Below are 23,452 nucleotides of genomic sequence, written 5' to 3' on the forward strand. Positions count from 1 at the left end.
CTGGCATTAGTTGTCCTCTCCTTATAACTAGGTTATGCAGCATGCAACACACCACAATAAACTCAGCGACCTGGTCAGGGTGGAACTGTAGGCTGCCATAAGAGTGGTCCAGGCATCTGAAGAGCTGCTTTAGGACTCCAGTTGTCTTTTCGACGATGTTGTGTGTCGCTATGTGGCTTTCGTTGTAACGTTTCTCTGCTTCAGTGACGGGATTATGCAATGGGATCATCAGCCAGCTGACAAGGCCATATCACTTATCCAGCATCAAACCGTGACCTTCTGGCTGATTAACAAACAGGTCAGGGATAGCACTCTCACGGAGGATGTACGCATCATGGATGCTGCCAGGAAATGTAGCATTTACTGTCATGAGTATTTGGTTGTGGTCGACAACAAGCTGCACATCCAGGGAGTGGAATCCCTTTCTGTTATGAAACACCTCTGCGTTCTGTAAAGGGGCTTTCAGGGCAATGTGCGTGCAGTCTATTGCTCCCTGCACCTTGGGGAAGTTTGCTATTTTCGAGAAACACAAAGCCCTCCCGGTCTGTGCCTCCCTGGTCATAGGGAAGCTTATAAAGTCCATTCTGCAAGTGTAAAGGGCTTCAATCACCTGCCGAATGAAGCAGTGTTAAGAAATATGGCAGATGTCGCCAGCTGAAGCCTGAAAGGATCCCGACGCGTAGAAGGATAGTGCCGCAGTAACCTTCACCTCAACGGGCAGTGCGGTTCTGATGGTGCTGGAAAGCTGCAGATCCCCCTTGATGAGATGGCAAATCTCATCGATGACCTCCTAAGACACGCGTTTTCAGACAAGTTGAGGTAAGATTGCATTTCTTTGTACCTTCGTCGGCTGTACGCTCGCCTCATCTGTCTCCTCTGTCTCTGTCTACGCCTTACTCTGCCACCTCTTCGATTGATCCTTTCAGAAACCAGAGTGTGAGCAGTTACAAGTAATGGCATAGAAAGCATATAGGCCCCATCACTATCTATAATTATTTTCATTGTTTTCAATGCACTTTTCAGTAAACAAAATGCCTGATCTTGTAAGCTATATTAGTACAATTAAATATAAGTATAAATCTGAGTGGATCTATCTATAAAAGACCCTTAAATAATTCTCAAATATCTTAGCCCGATTTTTTAGCTGCCTCCTCCCTTCCTCCGAAATGCAAATGTTGTCCATAGTGCCCAGTTTGGTCAGGGAAGCCCGGGAAAAGCAACTATTTTCCAGCGATGTTCTCGGCGAGCGATCAGCCCGGCGATGTGACGACGATGTGCCGGAAGTTCAAATCAGCGATGAGAGGGCGATCAGCTCGGTGAAGTAAGCCGAAACTTGGGGGCTTAATTTTCCGCCGATGTTGAGGTCTGGGTTTCCATTTTTTGCTCAAAATGGGCGATAGACATCCGTTTTGGGTGATATATGGGCAATATGAGGTGGTAAGTCCAGCCCATGGAGCCTCCTCCTCCTCCCGTTAGTTGTTTAATTGTCCACCACTATTCACAACTGGATGTGGCAGGAAGGCAGAGCTTTGATATGATCCATTGATTGTGGGATCGCTTAGCCTTGTCTATAGCATGCTGCTTCTGCTGTTTTGCATGTATGTAGTCCTGTGTTGCAGCTTCCCTAGGTTAGCACCTCACTTTTAGGTGCTGCTCTTGGTATTTTCTTCTGCACTTCTTATTGAACCAGGGTTGGTCCCCTGTCTTGATGGTCACGGTAGAGTGAGGGATATGCTGGGCCATGAGGTTACAGATTGTGGTGGAATACAATTCTGCTGCTGCTGATGGCTCACAATGCATCATGGGTGCCCAGTTTTGAGCTGCTAGATCTGTTCTGAATCTATCCCATTTAGCACGGTGGTAGTGTCGCATAACACAATCAAGGGTGTCCTCAGTGTGTCTTCACAATGACTGTGCGGTGGTCACTGTTCGAATGTTGTCATGGACAGATGCATCTGCAACAGGTAGATTGGCGAGAACGAGGTCAAGTAGGTTTTTACATCATGTTGGTTATCTCACCACCTGCCGCAGGCCCAGTCTGGCAGCTATGTCCTTCAGGACTCAGGCAGCTTGGTCAATAGTGTTGCTACCAAGCCACTCTTGGTGATGGACATTGAAGTCCCCCACCCAGAGTATGTTCTATTCCCTTTCTACTTTGTGCTTCTTCAGTTGACCTGAAGCCATGAGACTTCATGGGGTCCAGAGTAAATGTTGAGGACTCCCAGGGCCACTCCCTCCCGAGTGTATACCACTGTGCCACCACCATTGGTGGGTCTATCCTGCTGGTGGGACAGGACATACTCAGGGATGGTGATGGAGAAGTCTGGAACATTGGCTGAAAGGTATGACTATGTCAGGCTGTTGCTTGACTAGTCTGTGGGATAGCTCTCCCAATTTGGGCACAAGTCCTCAGATGTTAGTGAGGAGGACATTGCAGGGTCGACTGGGCTGGTTGTGCAATTGTCGTATCCATAGCCGGTGCCGAGGTCAATGCGGGATGGTCTGTCCAGTTTTATTCTTATTATTGTTTCTTGTTGCTTTTATTCTTATTATTGTTTCTTGTTGCGTTTTGTTACAACTGAGTGGCTTGCTACGCTATTTCACAGGGTAATTAAGAGTTAACCACATTGCTATGGGTCTGGAGTCACATATAAGCCAGACCAGGTAAGGATGGCAGATTTCCTTCCCTGAAGGACATTAGTGAACCAGCTGCCGTGCTGAGATTTGAACTCGTGTTTCTGGATCATTACTAATTACTATTTCAGTAACATAACCACGATGCTACCGTATCCATGTGGTCTCAATGTAATCGCTGGGATAATGCCCTTTGGTTTCTTGGGGACTCCCAGGGCCACTCCCTCCCTGAAAATGGGTAAAACTTTGGCATATAAAATTCAATGCAGGTAAGTGTAAGCTCTTACAGATAAAGGAAAACTGGTGACATATTTAATGAATGGTGTTGAACTAGGTAGGGAAGAGGCTGAGGCAGATTTGGGAATGATATTGGGCTCAACACTGACCATGTCTCGTCATTACAGAGTGGCAATCAACAAAGCAAATGTTGAGCTATGTTACTAAATCAGTAGAGTACAATTCTGAAGGTGTCATACTGAAGCTGCATATTGTACTCTAATCAAGCTGCACTTCAATGCTGCATTTGGTTATTGTAACTAAAGCCCAAAGGAAACATACAAGCCCTGGAAGCGGTCAGAGAAGGTCAATGAGACTGATCCCACTATCAAAAGGTGGGGTTATGAAGAAAGTTTTTAAAAAACTGATGAGAAGGAACCTTATAGAGGTACATACAATACTAAATGGAATAGAAAAGATGAATCTAGAGCACGACTTTATGTTTAAACATGATTAAACTATGACTGTGGAACAAGGGGACATGGGTATAAACTGGTAAAAGGCATGTTCCAGGCTGATATGGACCACTTCACGCAAAGAGTGATTAATACCTGAAACAATTTTCAGGGCAGATCATTGGTTAATTTTTTCCAATCAAGAGAACATTAATAATTGTGATGTCATTTTCTACTGAAGGATGAACTAGATGTGCTGAATGACGTTGATCACCTGTATTTATTTTGGTGATCTTTGTCATGGTTCTTCTAGCACCAAAAATTAGATTGTGTCAAACAAAAGGTTTTTTTTGTACCAAGTTAAGATGTTCATTATTTAAAAATAGATAACTGTGACTAAAAGTCAGATTTAAGTTCTAACTTTTTTAAACCATTGCTGTCCTAGTGGACCAAGAGCACAATTTCCAGGACAAGTACCTGTTTTATCGCTTCCTGGATGATGAGCAGGAGGATGTTCGTGGACCTACAGATGAGGAGAAAAAAGAGTGCGAGGAGGAGTTACAGGAAACTCTGCTTCTGCTTTCTCAGATTGGGCCAGATGCCCATATGAGAATGATTTTACGAAAACAGTGAGTATAATAAAATAACTTATGCCAACTCTTAGGCCTCAAGTTTCCACATGATTTGCTCCTGATTTTTAGGAGCAACTGGTGTAGAACGGAGTATCTTAGAAATCGGAATTCTCCACATTTAGTTTTCTGCAGTTCTAGTCAGGTAGAACAGTTTCACTTTGGAACTGAATTTTTTTTTCAAAAGGGGGCGTGTCCGGCCACTGACGCCTGATTTGAAAGTTTCCACAGTGAAAACGTACTCCAAACTAACTTAGAATGGAGCAAGTGAAGATTTTTGTACGCTTGAAAAAACCTTGTCTACACTTTAAAAAATCAGGCGCAGGTTACAAATTAGGCGTAGGGAACGAGGTGGGGGGGGAGGGGGGGGAAGGGAAGTCATTAAATTCTACAATCAATCCTTAGTTATACTTATACAAATATTATACAAATAAATCCAACCTGAAAAAGCAAAGAAAAGATTAAATAAACCATGTTCCTACCTGTGTGAAAGTGCTTCAGGCAGGCCTTTCAGGCAGCGGTGTAGCGTCAGTGTCTCGGCGGCAGGGGCAGGCAGCAAGCAGCCTTCGAGCTGAGCTGCGGTGCTTGAGGCAGGCCTTCATTCCCCGCGAAGGTGCAGCACCCGGACGGACTTGAGGCCATTCGGCCATGGGATTGCAGCGGCGTCAGTGGCTGGCCGGGAGCCGAAGAATGAACACAGGACACACGCAGCTCATTAAGGTTCTTGAGGCCATTCGGCCACGCTTTAGGGGCGGCGTCAGTGGCTGGCCGGCAGCCAAAGATACAGCAGCAGCCTTCGAGCTGTGAGGGGGACTGAGGCCATTTGGACAGGGAGAGGCAGCCACATCGACAGTTTTATATTTAAATTAGCAGAATGGGTGCTGCATTGTCAACACCACCTATTATGCAATGGTTTGCCATCAATTCACTGCATAGGAGAGAATTGATTAGAGCTCACCGCACCAGGAATGTCGTAGCCCGTAGGTTGATGGGCAGGAGACCTTACCCACATCGACAATATCGAACCAGGCGCTCGTACCTGGACATGAGCGAGGCTGATTGTGTGAAAAGGCTGCGTTTTCGCAGAGAAGTTGTCACTGAGATCTGTGATATGGTGAGAGCAGATTTGCAGCCCAGAAGCAGAAGGACAACTGCCTTGTCTGTTGAAGTGAAGGTAACAGCTGCACTTTCTTTCTATGTCTCGGGATCGTTTCAGGCTACAACTGGAGATGTGTGTGCCATCTCTCAATGTGCAATACATGCCTGCGTTTACCAGGTCACGGCTGCACTTTATGCGCAAAGGAATGACTTTATCAATTTCCCAATAACCGCACAAGCGATCCATGAGAGGGCTGTGGGCTTCTTCAGGATTGCTGGCTTCCCAAAGGTACAGGGCTGCATTGATTGTACCCACATAGCCTTGCGAGCACCCGTGGAGGAATCTGAGCAGTACCGAAATAGGAAAGGTTTCCACTCTATCAATGTGCAGCTCGTGTGTGACAACAAGCAGCGCATCATGTCAGTCGATGCGAGATACCCTGGCAGCACCCACGATGTGTTCATCCTATGTGACAGCGTTCTATCTGACATGTTTGAGCAGCAGCCAGAAGGGCAGAGCTGGCTACTGGGAGACAAAGGGTACGGCCTGATCACCTGGCTCATGACGTCCCTACGTGTGACACGGACAGAAGCTGACCGTCAATACAACATGGCGCACATTGCGACGCGCAGCATCATTGAGAGGACCATTGGCATATTGAAACAGCGATTCCGATGCCTGGACCATTCCGGAGGACAGTTGCAATACTCTCCTCAGATTGTCGGTCACTTCACTGTTGTGTGCTGCATGCTTCATAACTTAGCCATCATGAGGCAGCAGGAGCTGATAGTGGAACCTGAAGACCGACGTGAGGGTCCAGTGCATGATGATAGTATTACGGAAGACCAGGATGTGGATGATAACGACAATCAGGAAAGCATGCAAGTGCCTGATTCCGGAGCACGAGGTCGGAGGAGGGCCGTCCATCGTGCCCCTTTAACGATTGCTCGAGACTTGCGCCAGCAGCTCATCCGTGAATGCTTCAACTACTGATGCCTGAGGGCTCTGCGACCACTTTTGCATATGGACATATTTATTCTTTGCAGTTGTTCCTACGTTGTGTTGTGTTAATGGAACATGAAACAGTTTTAATGAAAAAATATTTTATTGAAAAGTTAACATCACTCTAATAAAATATTTGTTGTATCAAACTATACTTTTTAATATGACTCTTGAAGATCAATTATAAACTTTAAGATCACTTATAAACTTGTAAAGTTACAAAAGTTACAAAACACTTTCTATGTGAAAAATTTTACACTCTAAGATCACTTACACTTCAAGATCACTTTTTAGATGCAAAATTAAATAATTTACAGAAAGTGAGAGCATTTACACTATAAGATCACTTGAAAACCCTGAGATCACTTATGTGTTGTAAAGTTACAAAACTTACAAAACAGTTTCATTGTGAAAAATCTTACACTCTGAAGAACACTTAAACTTCAGGATCACTTTTTAGGTGCAAAATTAAATAAGATACAAAAAAATGTGAGAGCATTTACACTATAAGATCACTTAAAAACTATAAGATCCCTTATAAGTTGTAAAGTTACAAAACTTACAAAACAATTTCAATTTGAAAAAATCTTACACTCTGAAGAACACTTAAAACTTCAGGATCATTTTTTAGGTGCAAAGTTAAATAAGATACAAAAAAATGTGAGAGCATTTACACTATAAGATCACTTAAAAACCATAAGATCTCTTATAAGTTGTAAAGTTACAAAACTTACAAAACAATTTCAATTTGAAAAACGCTACTACAGCTACATCAAGAACAAGAACAAAAGCAGCAAAGAAAGGCTGCAACCATGTCTCATCCATATCTCAGTGAATGTTCACTTCCTCATGGGGGTGTCATTTGATTGGCTGGGCCGTGTGCCCTTATTGCAGCAGCTACCTCAACCAGGCCCTCCCTGATGACCTGTGCTGACACTTGCATGCCCTCCCTGACGGCCTGTGCTGTCGATTGCACTCCCTCGGACATTCCCTCCCTAAGTTCCCGTGTCATTACTGCTATTTCTCCCGTCAGGACCGTCAACTCTTCACCCACTGCACTGACGCCACCGATGAGTGATCGGGTAAGCTCATTGGTCTCCATACCCAATGCCACAACCTGAGCCGCATCTGTTGCACACTGCATCTCAGGAGAGCGTGTCTCCACTCTCCTCCTCTGCCTGGGTCTGCCTCGTGGCACCACTACACTGGGAGGCGTGGGCACGGACGGTGGGATGCTCGGTGTTGCAAGCGGCACCACTACACAGGGAGGCGCAGGCTGGGACTGTGGGACGCTCTATGTTCCAGACGGCTGAACTGGAGGGAGAGGCTCGGGCTGGAATGGTGGGATGCTCTGTGTTGCAGATGGCAGCACTCGAGTGCGAGCCGTGGGCTGGGATGTTGGACGAATGGGTGTAAACTGCTCCATGATATCAGCAGCAACACTGGGACCCGAAGCGTCGGAATCAAAACCATAGTAGGTGGAACCAGAACCTATGCGAGAGGGAGGCGCAGGCTGGGACGGTAGTGCACTGACTGTGGAATGCTGCATTATACCAGCAGCACCACTGGGACCCGCAACATCGGAAGCGAAACCATGGAAGGTGGAACCAAGACCTATGCTAGGGGTTGAAACTCTGATGCCCCTTGATGGGGACTCATAAACATTAAATTGGAAGCTCTCCCCTGCAGACATTTCAGTCATCACTGCCATCATCCAGTCTGGATCGTCCGCAGCTGGTTGTACTGGTTCTTGTTCTGTACCCTCAGGATCCTCAGGGTTGGCAGCAGCAGCATCAATCATCATCATCATCTTGTTCTGCAAAATACATCAGAACAGTCAAATGCTTAACAGCAAGGGAAGGGGCCGGGTGGGTGGCATGAGTATTCTCACACATAGCAGGCCAGGCAGCAGGTTGATTTAAAGGGCCATGATGCATTTTCAGGACTTACCCTCTTCCTCGCGTGCGGGCCCAGCTTGTGCTGTACCGATTGCTTTACTCCATGTGCGACTCATCATAGCAGCTACCCTTTGTTCCAAGGGTGTCAGTGGATGCAGATTGGGCACGCCTCCTCCTGTCCGAGTTGCCTCCCTTTTGTTGTGGGCCAATTTCTTCTGCAAAGAGTAAAATCTAACTTTTTACAGAGTGTGTCAGTCTGCAAGGTGGGACATACAGATAGCCAGGTTACAATTACGATTAAATTAAAAATGGGAAATATTACTTACACTAACTACTTGACCAAGGTCGTGCCATTTCTTTTTACACTGGCTTCCAGATCTCATAGTATGCACCACTGTGCAGTAATCTTCTGCAACTTGGTTCCAGCGTTTCTTCATTTCTTTTGGTGGCACTTTTATGCGACCTCTGTTGCTGGTATCTAGCTCCTGCCATCTCTGCTCAATTACGTTGACCAATATCTCCACTTCCTCATGCAGGAAATTCTTTGTTCTTGGTGGACGTTGATCTATTGCAAAGTTGAATTGGCACTTTTATTTCTTCAAACACACAGTCCTTAATTTGCAGGCACCGGTTCTGCAAGTTTAGCAGTGAAAAGCTGAACTCACTGATTTCAGCAGGTGATTTATTCAGCAGTGCTGCTAAAAGCACTCCCTCACACACAGAAATATCAAGAAAATTAAAATACAAGCCTTTGCAGGGGTCCAAGAAACAAATCTTCACTTTTTCTGCAGCACTTTTAAAAATGGCCGAGTGCCAATGTTTACTTCAGACTGCGTGTGCGCGAACGCTCCAACGCGCACGCGCAGGGTTGCCGGCACCAAAAGCCTCATTTAAATTGTACACGCCCCCTCCTACTTACAAAATCGGCGCGAGTGGTAGGCTCCGCCCCCTGTGCGCTACGCCAAGCAGACATTGAGCTCAAAGGAGCTCGAGAATACCGCTTTTTTTTTCCGGTGCCGTTTTCGGCGCGAAAAACAGGCGCCCAGCTCTGAAGTGCGCCTTTTTCGCCGCGTGTGGAAACTTGGGGCCTTAATAAGTAGGTTAGCATTTGAAGCGAGAAGTTGTTCTTTAATATACTCTGTGTGTGTGAATGTTTGACTGCAATGCTAGAATTATTTCATTAATAGATGATAATGTTACAATCACCTGATTTCCTATTTCAGTTTCCGAGTTTAGCCATTCATCTCAATCAGAAAAATCTTGCTTTTAATCACATATTGACTGCTAAACAAATATTATGAAAAACAAATATTAATTTTATGGAGGGTCAAATTTTCCACAATGATAAAAATTAGAAATTTTTAAGAAACTTAAAAAAATTTATATTTTTTAAACATTTGTTCATATTTATTTCAGTCTGACCTTTTCCCCATGTGAGAGCCCCAGTCTTTGTTTTGCTCTCTAATATTTATTTAAGGTCTGAATAAAAGCAACTTCTTCACCGGATGCTGTAAGGCTGAAATAAAAACAAAATGCTGGAAATACTCAGCAGGTCAGGTAGCATCTGCGGAAAGTGAAACCTCTTTATCCAGACTTTAAAAAAAAATGTTAGAGAGCAAAACAAAGACCGGGGGCGGTGGGGGGGGGGGGGGGCAGGGGCTTTCACGTGGGGAAAAGATAAGCCTGAAATAAATATGAACAAACGTTTAAAAAATACAAAATTTTTTTAAAGTTTCTTAAAAATTGTAATTTTCATTATTGTGGAAAATTTGACCGTCCACAAAATTAAAATTTGTTTTACATAACATTTGTTTAGCAGTCAATATGCGATTAAAAGCAAGATTTTTCTGACTGAGATAAATGACTGACCTTTTGTCATTGACCTGAAACGTTAACTCTATTTCTCTCTCCACAAATGCTGCCTACCTGCTGAGTATTTCCAGCATTTTTTGTTTTTATTTCTTCACTTCCTGGTTCCCCACCTGTGTGAATTCTGCATTGTGATTGGTTGCTCAGACTACTTGTTGACGTCACAACAGATTGCATTTGGGAATCCCCTCTATAGAGCACTGAAATCACTTGTGCGTCAAGAAAGACAAACTTCTCGCTGCACTTCTCGAGATATTTGTGGGCGGCTTTCTTCGGGGCCAGCGGCAATCGCCCTTGCTCCACCACTAACCACAAATTGCGGGCAAATGTGTTTTTGAATAAGTTTACTCTTTATTTGTATTCATTTTGTCTAATCCACAGGCCAGGCCAGAGGACAGTAGATGATTTAGAAATCATATATGAAGAGTTGTTACATATTAAAGCCTTGGCCAACCTTTCTACCACTGTAAGTCTCCTTCCTTTAATTCCACATTGCACTTTGTAATAAGTAATCTGAATTTAAATGTAAAAGTTAAGATGGCTCTGTAACAGATACTTAATTGGACTTGGGTGTTACAACTTGCAAGTAACTGCATACAACTTAAATTGGTTTGAAGTCAGTCAGACTCAACTCCCAATCATGTGCATGCGCGTGTGTGAGAGAGATCAGTCCACTAATCTACTTCCACCTGAAAATTGTTACTGTCTTATCAAGTCCAGCTCACCATCTGTTTTGCACTTGCAGGAGTCACAATAATATATTGTCCTTTATGTATGAATGTGTGTGTGTGTGACTGTCTGTCTTTCTTTCCTTTTTGCCTTCTCGTTCTTGCTTTTCAATGTTCACATTTTCTACCGTTCTCTTTTTTTCTCTCATTCTCTCATTCTTTCCTTCTCTCCTCCTCTTTCCTTCTCTTTCTCTCACCTTTTCTCTTTCCATCTCTCTTTTTTTCTTTCCTTTTCCTTCCCTTTCCCTCTATCCTTCTTTCCTTTCCTCTCCCTCTTGCCTTCTTTCCTTCCCTCTCCCTCTCTCCTGCTTTCCTTTCCTCTCCCTCTTTCCTTGCATTGTCAGTTGTGGCTCAGTTAATTGCACATTCACCTCTGAGTCAGAAGGTGGTGGGTTCCCACTCCAGGGACTTGAGCACATAAATCTAGGCTGACACTCCAGTACCTCTGAGGGAGTGCTGCACTGTCGGGTGCCGTCTTTCGGATAAGATGTTAAACCGTAGCACCGTCTGCTCTCAAGTGGATGTAAAAGATCCAAAGTAGAGTGGGGGAGTTATCCCCGGTGTCCTGGCCAATATTTATCCCTCAATCAACAGAACAAAAATCAGATTATCTGGTCATTATCATAGTGCTGATGGTGGGAACTTGCAATGCGCAAATTGTATGCTGCGTTTCCCACATTATAACAGTGACTACACTTCAAAAAAAAGTTCTTCATTGGCTATAAAGCCAATGAGACGTCCGGGGTTGTGAAAGGCACTATATAAATGCAAGTCTTTCCTTCTTTCCCTCCCTCCCTCGTACTTTCGCTCCCTCCCTCGTACCTTCGCTCCCTCCCTCGTTCCTTCGCTCCCTCCCTCGTTCCTTCGCTCTCTCCCTCCCTTGTTCCTTCCCTCCCTTGTTCCTTCCCTCCCTCGTTCCTTCCCTCCCTCCCTCTCTCTGTCCTTCCCTCCCTCCCTCCCTCCCTCGTCCCGTCCCTCCCTCCCTCATTCCGTCCCTCCCTCGTTCCTTCCCTCCCGGAATCACAGTGCGGATTTCGTCCCCTATGGGGCACAACGGACATGATCTTTGCAACATGACAACTGCAGGAAAATTGCAGGGAGCAGATCCAGCCCTTATACATGGCCTTTTTCGATCTTACAAAGGCCTTTGACTCTGTCAACCGTGAGGGCTTATGGAATGTCCTCCTCCGTTTTGGAAGCCCCCAAACGTTCGTCAACATCCTTCGTCTGCTCCACGACGACATGCAGGCCGTGATCCTTACCAGCGGATCCATTACAGACCCAATCCACGTCCGGACTGGAGTCAAACAGGGCTGCGTCATCGCTCCAACCCTCTTCTCAATCTTCCTTGCTGCCATGCTCCACCTCACAGTCAACAAGCTCCCCGCTGGAGTGGAACTAAACTACTGAACCAGTGGAAAGCTGTTTAACTTACGCCACCTCCAGGCCAGGTCCAAGATCACCCAACCTCTGTCGTTGAGCTGCAGTACGCGGACGATGCCTGCGTCTGCTCGCATTCTATGGCTGAACTCCAGGATATAGTCGATGTATTCACCAAGGCATATGAAAGCATGGGCCTTACGCTTAACATCCATAAGGCAAAGGTCCTCCACCAGCCTGTCATCGCCACACAGTATTGCCCCCCAGTCATCAAGATTCACGGCGCGGCCCTCGACAACGTGGACCATTTCCCATACCTTGGGAGCTTCTTATCAACAAAGGCAGACATTGATGCGGAGATTCAACATCGCCTCGAGTGTGCCAATGCAGCCTTCGGCCACCTGAGGAAAAGAGTGTTCGAAGACCAGGCCCTCAAATCTATCACCAAGCTCATGGTCTACAGGGCTGCAGTAATACCCGCCCTCCTGTATGGATCAGAGGCATGGACGATGTACAGAAGACACATCAAGTCGCTGGAAATATATCACCAACGATGTCTCCGCAAGATCCTGCAAATCCCCTGGGAGGACAGGCGCACCAACATCAGTGTCCTCGCCCAGGCTAACATCACCAACATTGAAGCACTGACCACACTTGATCAGCTTCGCTGGGCAGGCCACATAGTTCGCATGCCAGACACGAGATTCCCTAAGCAATTGCTCTATGCGGAACTCCTTCACAACAAATGAGCCAAAGGTGGGCAGCGGAAATGTTACAAGGACACCCTCAAAACCTCCCTGGTGAAGTGCGACATCACCACTGAAACCTGGGAGTCCCTGGCCAAAGACCGCCCTAGGTGGAGAAAGTGCATCCGGGAGGGCGCTGAGCTCTTCGAATCTCAACGCCGCGAGCGTGAAGAGGTCAGGCGCAGGCAGGGGAAGGAGCGTGTGGTAATTCCCCCGACAAACCTGTTACAGGGTCTGTGGCTCCCGTATTGGACTGTTCAGCCACCAAAGAACTCACTTTAGGAGTGGAAGCAAGTCTTTCTCGATTCCGAGGGACTGCCTATGATGATGCGTTGTAGAGAGGTGCTATCATACTTGGCTTTAGCAGCCCTGTGCGAACTTTTAAAGATCTGTTTTCAGTTGCTCGAAGTGGACCAAAGCCTGACAACAGACTTTGAATCTCCCGATTCCCACCGGTCGCATTAAGTGAGCTGAGCGCTACTAACAGAAAAGGGCCCAACTTTCTCACGAGTGCTAATGCTCAGCTCCTGCTCCCAGCAATGCTACTTTTCCCCACCAGTCAGGAACTGCATCAAGATTCGATGGTCCTGTATTATCTGAATGAAAGAAAGTGCACTGCTGCTAGAAGTGTGAAGTGCATGTTGTGCCATCCATTTCCACATGACAGCCAGCATCTCTATCTGTCTGATTCATTTTCTGCACATTTCTGCGAGCTGGTTTTTCAGAGTAATTTTGTTTTAATCGGGAATGCTTCTTGGTTCATTTTGAGGATGGGATGTGGTTCAAATTCAGCCTGTGGGTCAGGAGTTGAAATATTTCATTTCCTGAAGTTTTGTCTTTTGAAGCCCTCTTCCCCTGCAGCCCACCCCCACCTCTCACAAAAAAAATCACATCTTGACCACTGATCCAGAATTAAACGAGAAGAGAATGTACAATTTTATAATGTAGATGAAGCTTCAGTGCTCCCAGTCCCCCTGAAGTCATCACAGTTCTCCCACTGTTCTTCCCACGACACACCCACGTGCCAGCCCTCTATCCAAATGTTGCCACATCCCAGACTAATGAAGTAATCCCCCCCCACCCCCGCCTTGCAATATCATAACCTCTGAATCACTGTAAACAAAGCCACAGGAAACCCTCTTGTTATAACTTGGCATAGTTGGTTTGTACAATTTATTTTTGATGAAGTACCATGATAGCTTTTTTTTTATTGAAGTAGTTAATGTTATAGTAAATCAGCTTAATAAAACTACTGCTTGTTTGGAGTTTGAGATGTTCAATGATGATTTTAAAACTTTTTTAAAACTTTGTTCGATTTTTAGGTGAAGCGAGAGCTTGCTGGTGTTTTGATATTTGAATCTCATGCCAAAGCGGGGACAGTGTGTAAGTATGGAACTAGTCCAGAGAGTTCAAAGAGCTTTAAGGCAGTAACTATTACACCTGTCTATGCAAGGAAAGTAAAAATACATTTTACTTGGTTTTGGCTAAATTTAAAAAGTCTTGCAAGGAAAATAATCGAGGTGATTACCAAATGTATAGGTTCAAGGAGTTCACTAGAATATCAGTCTTCAAGATGTGATGTAAATATATGGTCATCTAATCTTAAAATGCTGAAAATACTCAGCAGGCCAGGCAGCAAGTGTGGAGAGTGAAACAGAGGGCTGGATTTTGCCGGCGTTGAGAGGCGAGTCGGCTGTCAAAATCTAAAAGATTGACAGCGGGTCCGGATCCCACTGTGATCCCGCCTCCGTGTCAGTTTCCCACATGCCGGGTCTGCCTGTGCTTTACAGACCCGACACTAAGTGGCGGGTAAGCCAAATGAAATAATTAAGAGGGTGTTTAAAGGTACTTGAGCAGCATTTTACCATCTACTTACCACTTATCCAGCTTTTTGACAGCATTCACGGTGCTAGGGGATCACGTCAGGTAAATCGGTCATGTTTTCAATGACTCTCTATTGCTCTGAATCGGTCACAGCTGCAAAAGTGGTATGAAAGCACACAGCTGTTAACTTTACAATATTAGAAACTGGAGCCTTCAGGATTTGGAATACATTTTTAAGCTTTATGCAGTTTGGAAGCGTTTGGAGTATACTCTCTCTCCACTGTCTCCTTGGAACGTCCTATCTCACCATTGACAGATTGCGTCTGTCATCTCAACTTCAGCTGCCATTTATTCCATCAACATCAGTGCCCTTGAAAAAATCTCATCTTAGTCCTCAGAATCCTACCACGATCAGCCCCAACACCAACATCACCAGGCACACCAGCAACACCTACAACAACAAACTTCTCCGCAATTACCTGATGCTGGACAGGACACAGGGCATCAGTACATGACCACATTGATAACTGGGAGGCCAAGGGTGGCTTCACCATGGCCAGATGTCCTTCACGTGATGCTGTTAACCCTGGCTGCCACATGATGTGCCAGGTTGGCAGCACCCAACACCAGCACCATAAAGCATCCCTGCAATGCCGAAGCCATTCCTTTAACACACATCACCATTGTGGGGGGTACCCTTATGTCTCACCATTCACTGCAACTCACTAAACCACTTCCAAAGGTGTACGCAAATCTGTCCAAGAACGCAAAGTGTTAAAAATAAAGATTTCAATGTTTGACAACACATTAACAGAAATATTGCATGTACATTAGCTAAAAGACCCAAGTGCCTACCCTTGTGTGTTGTTAGTTGGTATGATTGGACCAGGATGAGCGTGAATGTGAAGGCTGGCTAGTGAGATGGGGAAATTATAGTGTAGATAGAGAGGGATAGATGGGTGGAGGTGCACGGTAAGTTGGTGTGAGTAAGGATGTGCAGCAGTAGGGTAGGGAAGGCAAACAGATGGAGATGTGATGAGTGGTACCGCAGGATGAGGTTGAGTGTGGTTTTGCAGTAACGTTTTGTGATCTACTGAAATTATTAAAAGGTTTGCACCACTACAGCCTGGTCCTCCCGACGACATCCCTGCTTGTGCCCTCCTGTGCAATGTGCAAACAGGCTGCATTGATGTCCTGGGGAGGTCTCTTCCACCCATTGGAAGGGAAGAGAACCTCCCTGCATGCTGTGACTCACTCCAGAAGCATATGGAGAGAGTTATGGCACAGTCTGGGTGCAGCCGTGCACCTCTGTGCAGTGCTTGTCAGTATTTGCAGCACTTCAGTGCTGTCAAAATAAAGTTGGCCGTAGTCACTTTCAGGTAACCAGCTGATGACGCATCATTAAATGACGTCATCAGACCCGCTTTCTTTTAATTAGCTGGGAACCTCGCAGGGCGAGCTTAACAAGCCCCATCAACAGAAGATTCTTCACACAAAGCGGGATGGCGCCAGGAGTAGGGTCGCAGTCTGCCACTTACCTCGGCCACACCAGACCCGCCTCGGTAGTTAAATTCCAGGCCAGAGTTAACGTTTCAGGTCGATGACCTTTTATCATCTAATCTTTTATAAACAGGTTTGAAAAAATGACATCAATCCAACATTAATGGGGAGGAAAATTGCAGTCGGAGGCTTCCTTCGTACAAACGGCCTCTGACCTGAAAAATATCTACGAAATTACCTGTTGGTCCCGGAGAAATTACCTGTTGGTCTGAGGCCTTCATTCGCTGCACAGCGTACGGGGATGGATGTATGGATATCTATGTTATAATCACGTGGGCCTGGACCACCAATCACGAATGAGTATTCTCATTGATAATAATGGGAACTCCATTTGTACGAGTTCCCATTACTATCAATGAGAATAACCCCCTAAAACAAGAAACACAGCAAAATAAATTTAAAAAACACCTCATATATTTAAAATTAATTGAAATTAAATGTAATGAAATGTTTTAGAAAAAAAATATTTTTTGGAAATTATTTTTAATGTGTTTTAATAGGGTTAAAAATAAACTTAATGGACAGGAGGTTTTTAACATAAAAATGAATGATTAGATTTTTCTATGTTTTAAAAGTGTTACGCTGGTAAAAGTAGGCTGTGCACCTGGTTTACCAGGCGTAAAAGTTTGAAGGACATTCGCTGGGCATGAGTTGGGCAAATAGCCCAATCTCTGCCGCCCCGATCTCCTTCCTGCTGAGATGCATTTGATCTGTCTGGAGAAATTTTGATAGATCGGAAAAGCCAGTTTTCGGTACATGCGCATCGCACCCCAAGAATCGGCTTTTGCGAGGTCACACCGGGTCCATGTGCACATCGTACGCATCTGGCAAGGCCACAATTTTCGTCCCAATTTTACATACATTTCAAAATTTAATTAGCCTCATGTAGAGGTGATAAGTGCATTAGTGATTAAGCGTTGATATATGCTGATTGATCAGCAGAGGGAATAAGTATACAACATTTTCCTGCAGTTATTGACTTGTTTTTAATTACAACTGCAGTGAAGACATTCACTTTGTAGATAGTAAAACCAGACAGATCTTGTTCTATAAGCTATATTTTCTTGCATTCACTAATTTTAGTAAAAATATAAATATAAAAAGAGGAACACTGGTGTATAATCATGTCTACTTTATATCTCTATTTCTCAAATTGAAGAAACTATACCCTACGCTTAGTCACTTTATTACTAAAATAATTTCAGCAGCATAGATGAGTTTCTGAAAACAGAAAAGAGAGCAAATCTTGCTGGGGAACTTCAGTTGCACATCATTTTTAGCATTTTCAGTGGAGTATAATAAAAGTGAACTGCCTTTTACAGAATTCAGAATCTTTATTCAGTTTTGTGCAGCTGAAATAAGATGATTGCTGTTTTCATATTTACAGTGTTTAATCAAGGAGAAGAGGGCACTTCATGGTATATTATCCTCAAGGGCTCAGTGAATGTTGCTATCTATGGCAAGGTATGACTTTCAACTCAATCAACTTTTATAGAGGGTGTGAGGAATCAGACCCACACAATTAGGATTTTAGAAATATTGAAATAAAATATAGCAGTACTAACGCTCCGCTCCGCAAGGTCACTGAAATTGTTTCTGAGATATTATACTTTGAATTTTGTAATATCTATTAAAACTGAAAAGATGTGTACACTCTTGATCATGTTCATCTTGTATATAATTAACCGTAGTATATTTATAATCATTTTAATTCCCTACAGTATTTAAAATGTAAACTAACCTAATATTTTCCACATGTTTTACTGGATATTTAAGGCATCCTTTCATTAAGTATAAAAGGAATTGATGGAAAGAAGTATATATTTCTCATTGTAGGTAATAATTGTGAAGGTTTGTAAGTTGTTTGTTGTAAATGACTTTAATCTGATCTAATATTGCAGGGAGTAGTCTGTCCCTTACACGAAGGGGATGATTTTGGGAAGTTGTCTCTGGTGAACAATGCTCCAAGAGTAGCCTCCATCGTGCTCCGTGAAGACAACTGTCATTTTCTACGGGTGGATAAAGAAGATTTTAACAGAATCCTTCGAGTAAGTGGCTTTCTGGGACAAGCAGCATTCAGAACCTTGTTTGTTAAAATGTTGTTGGTTTTTCTAAAGCCCCTACCAGGAATGTCATGTGATATTTGGTAAATGCAGTCGCTGTTTTTAGAACTTTGTTGTGAAAGATTCAGATCCATGAAGTTACTTCATTTCTGTAGTGAAACTATTGTGGATGGAATGCCCCACTTTATTTGAAAGTATTTTTGTTGGATGTTGAACATCCTGGTTTAAACGGGCCACGTGTTCTAATTTTGGCATATGGCTTCTAACAGAAGAATTGTTGTGATGCTTACCCCAAATATTTTACAGCAACAGGATTCATATTTTGCTTAACGTCGCTCCAAACACTGGCACCTGCTCGACTATATCATCATCCGAGCCAGGGATTGCAAGGATGTGCGCAAGAATGTGACAGGAGCTGATGACTGCCGGACAGACCACCGCCTTAACTGATCCATCATCAACATCAACATAGCGCTAAAGTGGAGGGGACAGCAGAAGCAGTGCCGCAAAAAAAGTCAATGCCGGGGCACTTAAACACCCAGCTAAGAGAGCCCTATACACCCAGCATCTCACAGCTAACCTGATGTGCCTTGATGACCCTGAGACGCAGAATGTCCACAGCGCTTGGTCTGCCCTCCAGGCCTCCATAACAGGTGCCTGCGAAGAGACGCTTGGTCACTCAACCAGAAAACACCAGGACTGGTGTGATGAGAATGATCAGGAGATCGAAGAACTAACAGATCGCAAGTGCAGATCATTTCTGAGCCTTAAGCAACAACCCAACTCGGGAGCAGCAAAGTGTTATGTATGTTAACTGGGTTTTACCTGCCGCTGGAGGGCACGACTGTCGGAGTCCTAATGGTCACTGGCAGACACGTGCTAGCCGTGTATATAATGTTGGCAGCCATGTTGAATCCTCACTTTGAGAATCAATAAACTGGAGTAAGGTCATGCCTGAACTAGCTTGCCGTACGTAGCCTCATGGAGTTATTCGATACTTAACAATTGGCGACGAGTTAAAAATATGAACTTTCACACAACCATGTCTGTTGGAATTTTGGAGAGATTCGTGGAAGGGGAGGATTTCACTGATCGCCTTGACCAGTACTTCTTAGTCAACGGATTGGAAGGAATCGATAACATAATTAAGCGCAGGATGGTTCTCCTCACCGTTTGTGGGTCAAAAATTTATGGCCTTATCAAGAATCTACTCTCACCGACTCGACCCAACGGATAAGACTTGCAATGAATTGTGTACGCTGGTTAGGAACCACTTTAAACCGAAGGAAAGCATCATCATGGTGAGGTATCATTTCTATACGCACAATTGCTCCAAGGGCCAGGACGTGGCGGAATTTGTCACCGACCTGAGACGTCTCATAGAAACATAGAAACATAGAAAATAGGTGCAGGAGCCTTTGGCCCTTTGAGCCTGCACCACCATTCAATAAGATCATGGCTGATCATTCACCTCAGTACCCCTTTCCTGCTTTCTCTCCATATCCCTTGATCTCTTTAGCCATAAGGGCCATATCTAACTCCCTCTTGAATATATCCAATGAACTGGCATCAACGACTCTCTGCGGTAGGGAATTCCACAGGTTAACAACTCTCTGAGTGAAGAAGTTTCTCCTCATCTCAGTCCTAAATGGCTTACCCCTTATCCTTAGACTGTGTCCTCTGGTTCTGGACTTCCACAACATCGAGAACATTCTTCCTGCATCTAACCTGTCCAGTCCCATCAGAATTTTATATGTTTCTATGAGATCCCCTCTCATCCTTCTAAACTCCAGTGAATACAGGCCCAGACGATCCAGTCTCTCCTCATATGTCAGTCCTGCCATCCCGGGAATCAGGCTGGTGAACCTTCGCTGCACTCCCTCAACAGCAAGAATGTCCTTCCTCAGATTAGGAGACCAAAACTGAACACAATATTCCAGGTGAGACCTCACCAAGGCCCTGTACAACTGCAGTAAGACCTCCCTGCTCCTATACTCAAATCCCCTAGCTATGAAGGCCAACATACCATTTGCCTTCTTCACCACCTGCTGTACCTGCATGCCAACTTTCAATGACTGATGTACCATGACACCCAGGTCTCGTTGCACCTCCCCTTTTCTTAATCTACCGCCGTTCAGATAATATTCTGCCTTCATGTTTTTGCCCCCAACGTGGATAACCTCACAGTTATCCACATTATACTGCATCTGCCATGCATTTGCCCACTCACCTAACCTGTCCAAGTCACCCTGCAGCCTCTTAGCGTCCTCCTCACAGCTCACACCGCCACCCAGATTAGTGTCATCTGCAAACTTGGAGATATTACACTCAATTCCTTCATCTAAATCATTAATATATATTGTAAATAGCTGGGGTCCCAGCACTGAGCCCTGCGGCACCCCACTAGTCACTGCCTGCCATTCTGAAAAGGACCCGTTTATCTTGACTCTCTGCTTCCTGTCTGCCAACCAGTTCTCTATCCACGTCAGTACATTACCGCCAATACCATGTGCTTTAATTTTGCACACTAATCTCTTGTGTGAGACCTTGTCAAAAGCCTTTTGAAAGTCCAAATACACCATATCTACTAGTTCTCCCTTGTCCACTCTACTAGTTACATCCTCAAAAAATTCCAGAAGATTTGTCAAGCATGATTTCCCTTTCATAAATCCATGCTGACTTGGACTGATCCTGTCACTGCTTTCCAAATGCGCTGCTATTTCATCTTTAATCATTAATTCCAATATTTTCCCCACTACTGATGTCAGGCTAACCGGTCTATAATTATCCGTTTTCTCTCCCTCCTTTTTTAAAAAGTAGTGTTACATTAGCTACCCTCCAGTCCATAGGAACTGATCCAGAGTCGACAGACTGTTGGAAAATGATCACCATTGCATCCACTATTTCTAGAGTCACTTCCTAAGTACTCTGGGATGCAGACGATCAGGCCCTGGGGATTTATTGGCCTTCAATCCCATCAATTTCCCTAACACAATTTCCCGCCTAATAAGGATTTCCTTCAGTTCCTCCTTCTCACTAGACCCTCAGTCCCCTAGTATTTCCAGAAGGTTATTTGTGTCTTCCTTTGTGAACCAAAGTATTTGTTCAACTGGTCTGCCATTTCTTTGTTCCCCATTACAAATTCACCTGAATCTGACTGCAAGGGACCTACATTTGTCTTCACTAATCTTTTTCTCTTCACATATCTATAGAAACTTTTGCAGTCAGTTTTTATGTTCCTGGCAAGCTTCATCTCATACTCTATTTTCCCCCTCCTAATTAAACCCTTTGTCCTTCTCTGAATTCTAAATTTCTCCCAGTCCTCAGGTTTGCTGCTTTTTCTGGCCAATTTATATGCCTCTTCCTTGGATTTAACACTATCCTTAATTTCCCTTGTTAGCCACGGTTGAGCCACCTTCCCCGTTTAATTTTTACTCCAGACAGGGATGTACAATTGTTGAAGTTCATCCATGTGATCTTTAAATGTTTGCCATTGCCTGTCCACCATCAACCCTTTAAGTATCATTCGCCAGTCTATTCTAGCCAATTCACGTCTCATACCATCGAAGTTACCTTTCCTTAAGTTCAGGACCCTAGTCTCTGAATTAACTGTGTCATTCTCCATCTTAATAAAGAATTCTACCATATTATGGTCACTCTTCCCCAAGGGGCCTCGCACAACAAGATTGCTAATTAGTCCTTTCTCATTACACATCACCTAGTTTATGATGGCCAGCCCTCTAGTTGGTTCCTCGACATATTGGTCTAGAAAACCATCCCTAATACACTCCAGGAAATCCTCCATTACTGTATTGCTACCAGTTTGGTTAGCCCAATCAATATGTAGATTAAAGTTGCTCATGGTAACTGCTGTACCTTTATTGCACACATTCCTAATTTCTTGTTTGATGCTATCCCCAACCACTCTACTACTGTTTGGTGGTCTGTACACAACTCCCACTAGCGTTTTCTGCCCTTTGGTATTCCGCAGCTCCATCCATACAGATTCCACATCATCCAAGCTAATGTCCTTCCTTACTATTGCTTTAATATCCTCTTTAACCAGCAATGCTGGGTCGTGCAACTTCGGAGCTGCGTTGGAGGAAATGCTGTGGGACTTTTTCGTGCTTGGCATTGGCCACGAGGTCATCCTTCGAAAGCTGCAGGCTGCTGAATTTCTGGAGCTGAGCAGGGCCATCACGATCGCCCAGGCATTCATGTCCGCGGACGAAAACCCGAAACAGATTATCTTCCCAGCATCGAAACTCACCGGCAAATACTGTGCATAAAATAATATCGTCGGCAGGCAGAGCTGCACATGGCAGGGCCTACTCGTCCGTGTTCGTACGATGTGTAACTGCTCAAAGTCCGCCATCGGGGGTGAATCAAATCGCGCCTTGTTGGCATTGCGGGGGCTATCATCGTGCCCATCAATGCCGATTCAAGCAATACTTGTGCAAAGGCTGTGCAACAATGGGGCACCTTCAGCGAATGTGTCCGCAACCGAGCAAGCGTGCTGTGACACACCACATGGCTGAACATGATCGATCCAGCGTGGATCAAGCGGCACAGGCAATTCAACCCGAGGTACAGGACGAAGAAGTGTATGGGGTACATTCTTTTACCAAAAGTCCTCCGATAATGCTGGAAGTTAAATTAAATGGGGTTCCAATATCCATGGAATTGGACATGGGTGAGAGTCAGTCAATAATGAGCCAGAGGGCTTTCGAAAAGCTGTGGGACACTAAGGCAAAAAGACCCAAACTGAGCCGGGAAGGAATCATATCACCAGTTGAGTTCAGCAAATGGGCCAGTCCAATTGTCCCGGTGTTGAAAAGTGATGGCACCGTCAGGATCTGCGGTGACTACAAGGTAACGATCAACCGAGTCTCGATACAGGATCAGTACCCGTTACCCAAGGCTGACGACCAGTTTGCAATGCTAGTGGAGGGGGAAGTCGTTCACCAAATTGGACCTGACCTCCGCTTACATGACACATGAGCTGGTCGAATCTTCGAAACAACTGACGTGCATCAACATGCACAAAGGACTGTTTATATACCACAGATGCCCTTTCGGAATTCGCTCGCCAGCAGCCATATTTCAGAGAAACATGGAGAGTTTGCTGAAGTCCGTCCCGAGAACCGTCGTGTTCCAAGATGACCTCCTGATCACCTGCACAACCTGGAAGAGGTTCTACGTCGTCTGGACAGAGTGGGACTCAGGCTAAAATGCTCCAAGTGCGTTTTCATGGCACCAGAAGTCGAATTCCTGAGGAGAAAGATTGCAGCAGATGGCATCAGGCCTATGGACTCGAAGACAGAGGCCATCAAGAATGCACCCAGACCC

At 44.8% G+C, this 23,452-nt stretch overlaps 1 protein-coding gene across 2 annotated transcripts in view; it reads left to right on the forward strand.

Annotated features, from left to right (window-relative positions):
• The window catches only part of rapgef4a (Rap guanine nucleotide exchange factor 4a), a 317,823-nt gene that overhangs the window by 193,790 nt on the left and 100,581 nt on the right, over positions 1 to 23,452 (forward strand). For both annotated transcript variants that reach the window (XM_070875728.1, XM_070875727.1), the window contains exons 6-10: positions 3,751 to 3,934; positions 10,184 to 10,268; positions 13,979 to 14,039; positions 17,428 to 17,504; positions 17,942 to 18,088. In XM_070875728.1, the coding sequence (XP_070731829.1) occupies positions 3,751 to 3,934; positions 10,184 to 10,268; positions 13,979 to 14,039; positions 17,428 to 17,504; positions 17,942 to 18,088 (554 nt within the window). The remainder of the gene's footprint in view (positions 1 to 3,750; positions 3,935 to 10,183; positions 10,269 to 13,978; positions 14,040 to 17,427; positions 17,505 to 17,941; positions 18,089 to 23,452) is intronic.

The sequence above is a fragment of the Pristiophorus japonicus genome, chromosome 3, assembly GCF_044704955.1.
Source record: "Pristiophorus japonicus isolate sPriJap1 chromosome 3, sPriJap1.hap1, whole genome shotgun sequence".
Classification (NCBI taxonomy): domain Eukaryota; kingdom Metazoa; phylum Chordata; class Chondrichthyes; family Pristiophoridae; genus Pristiophorus; species Pristiophorus japonicus.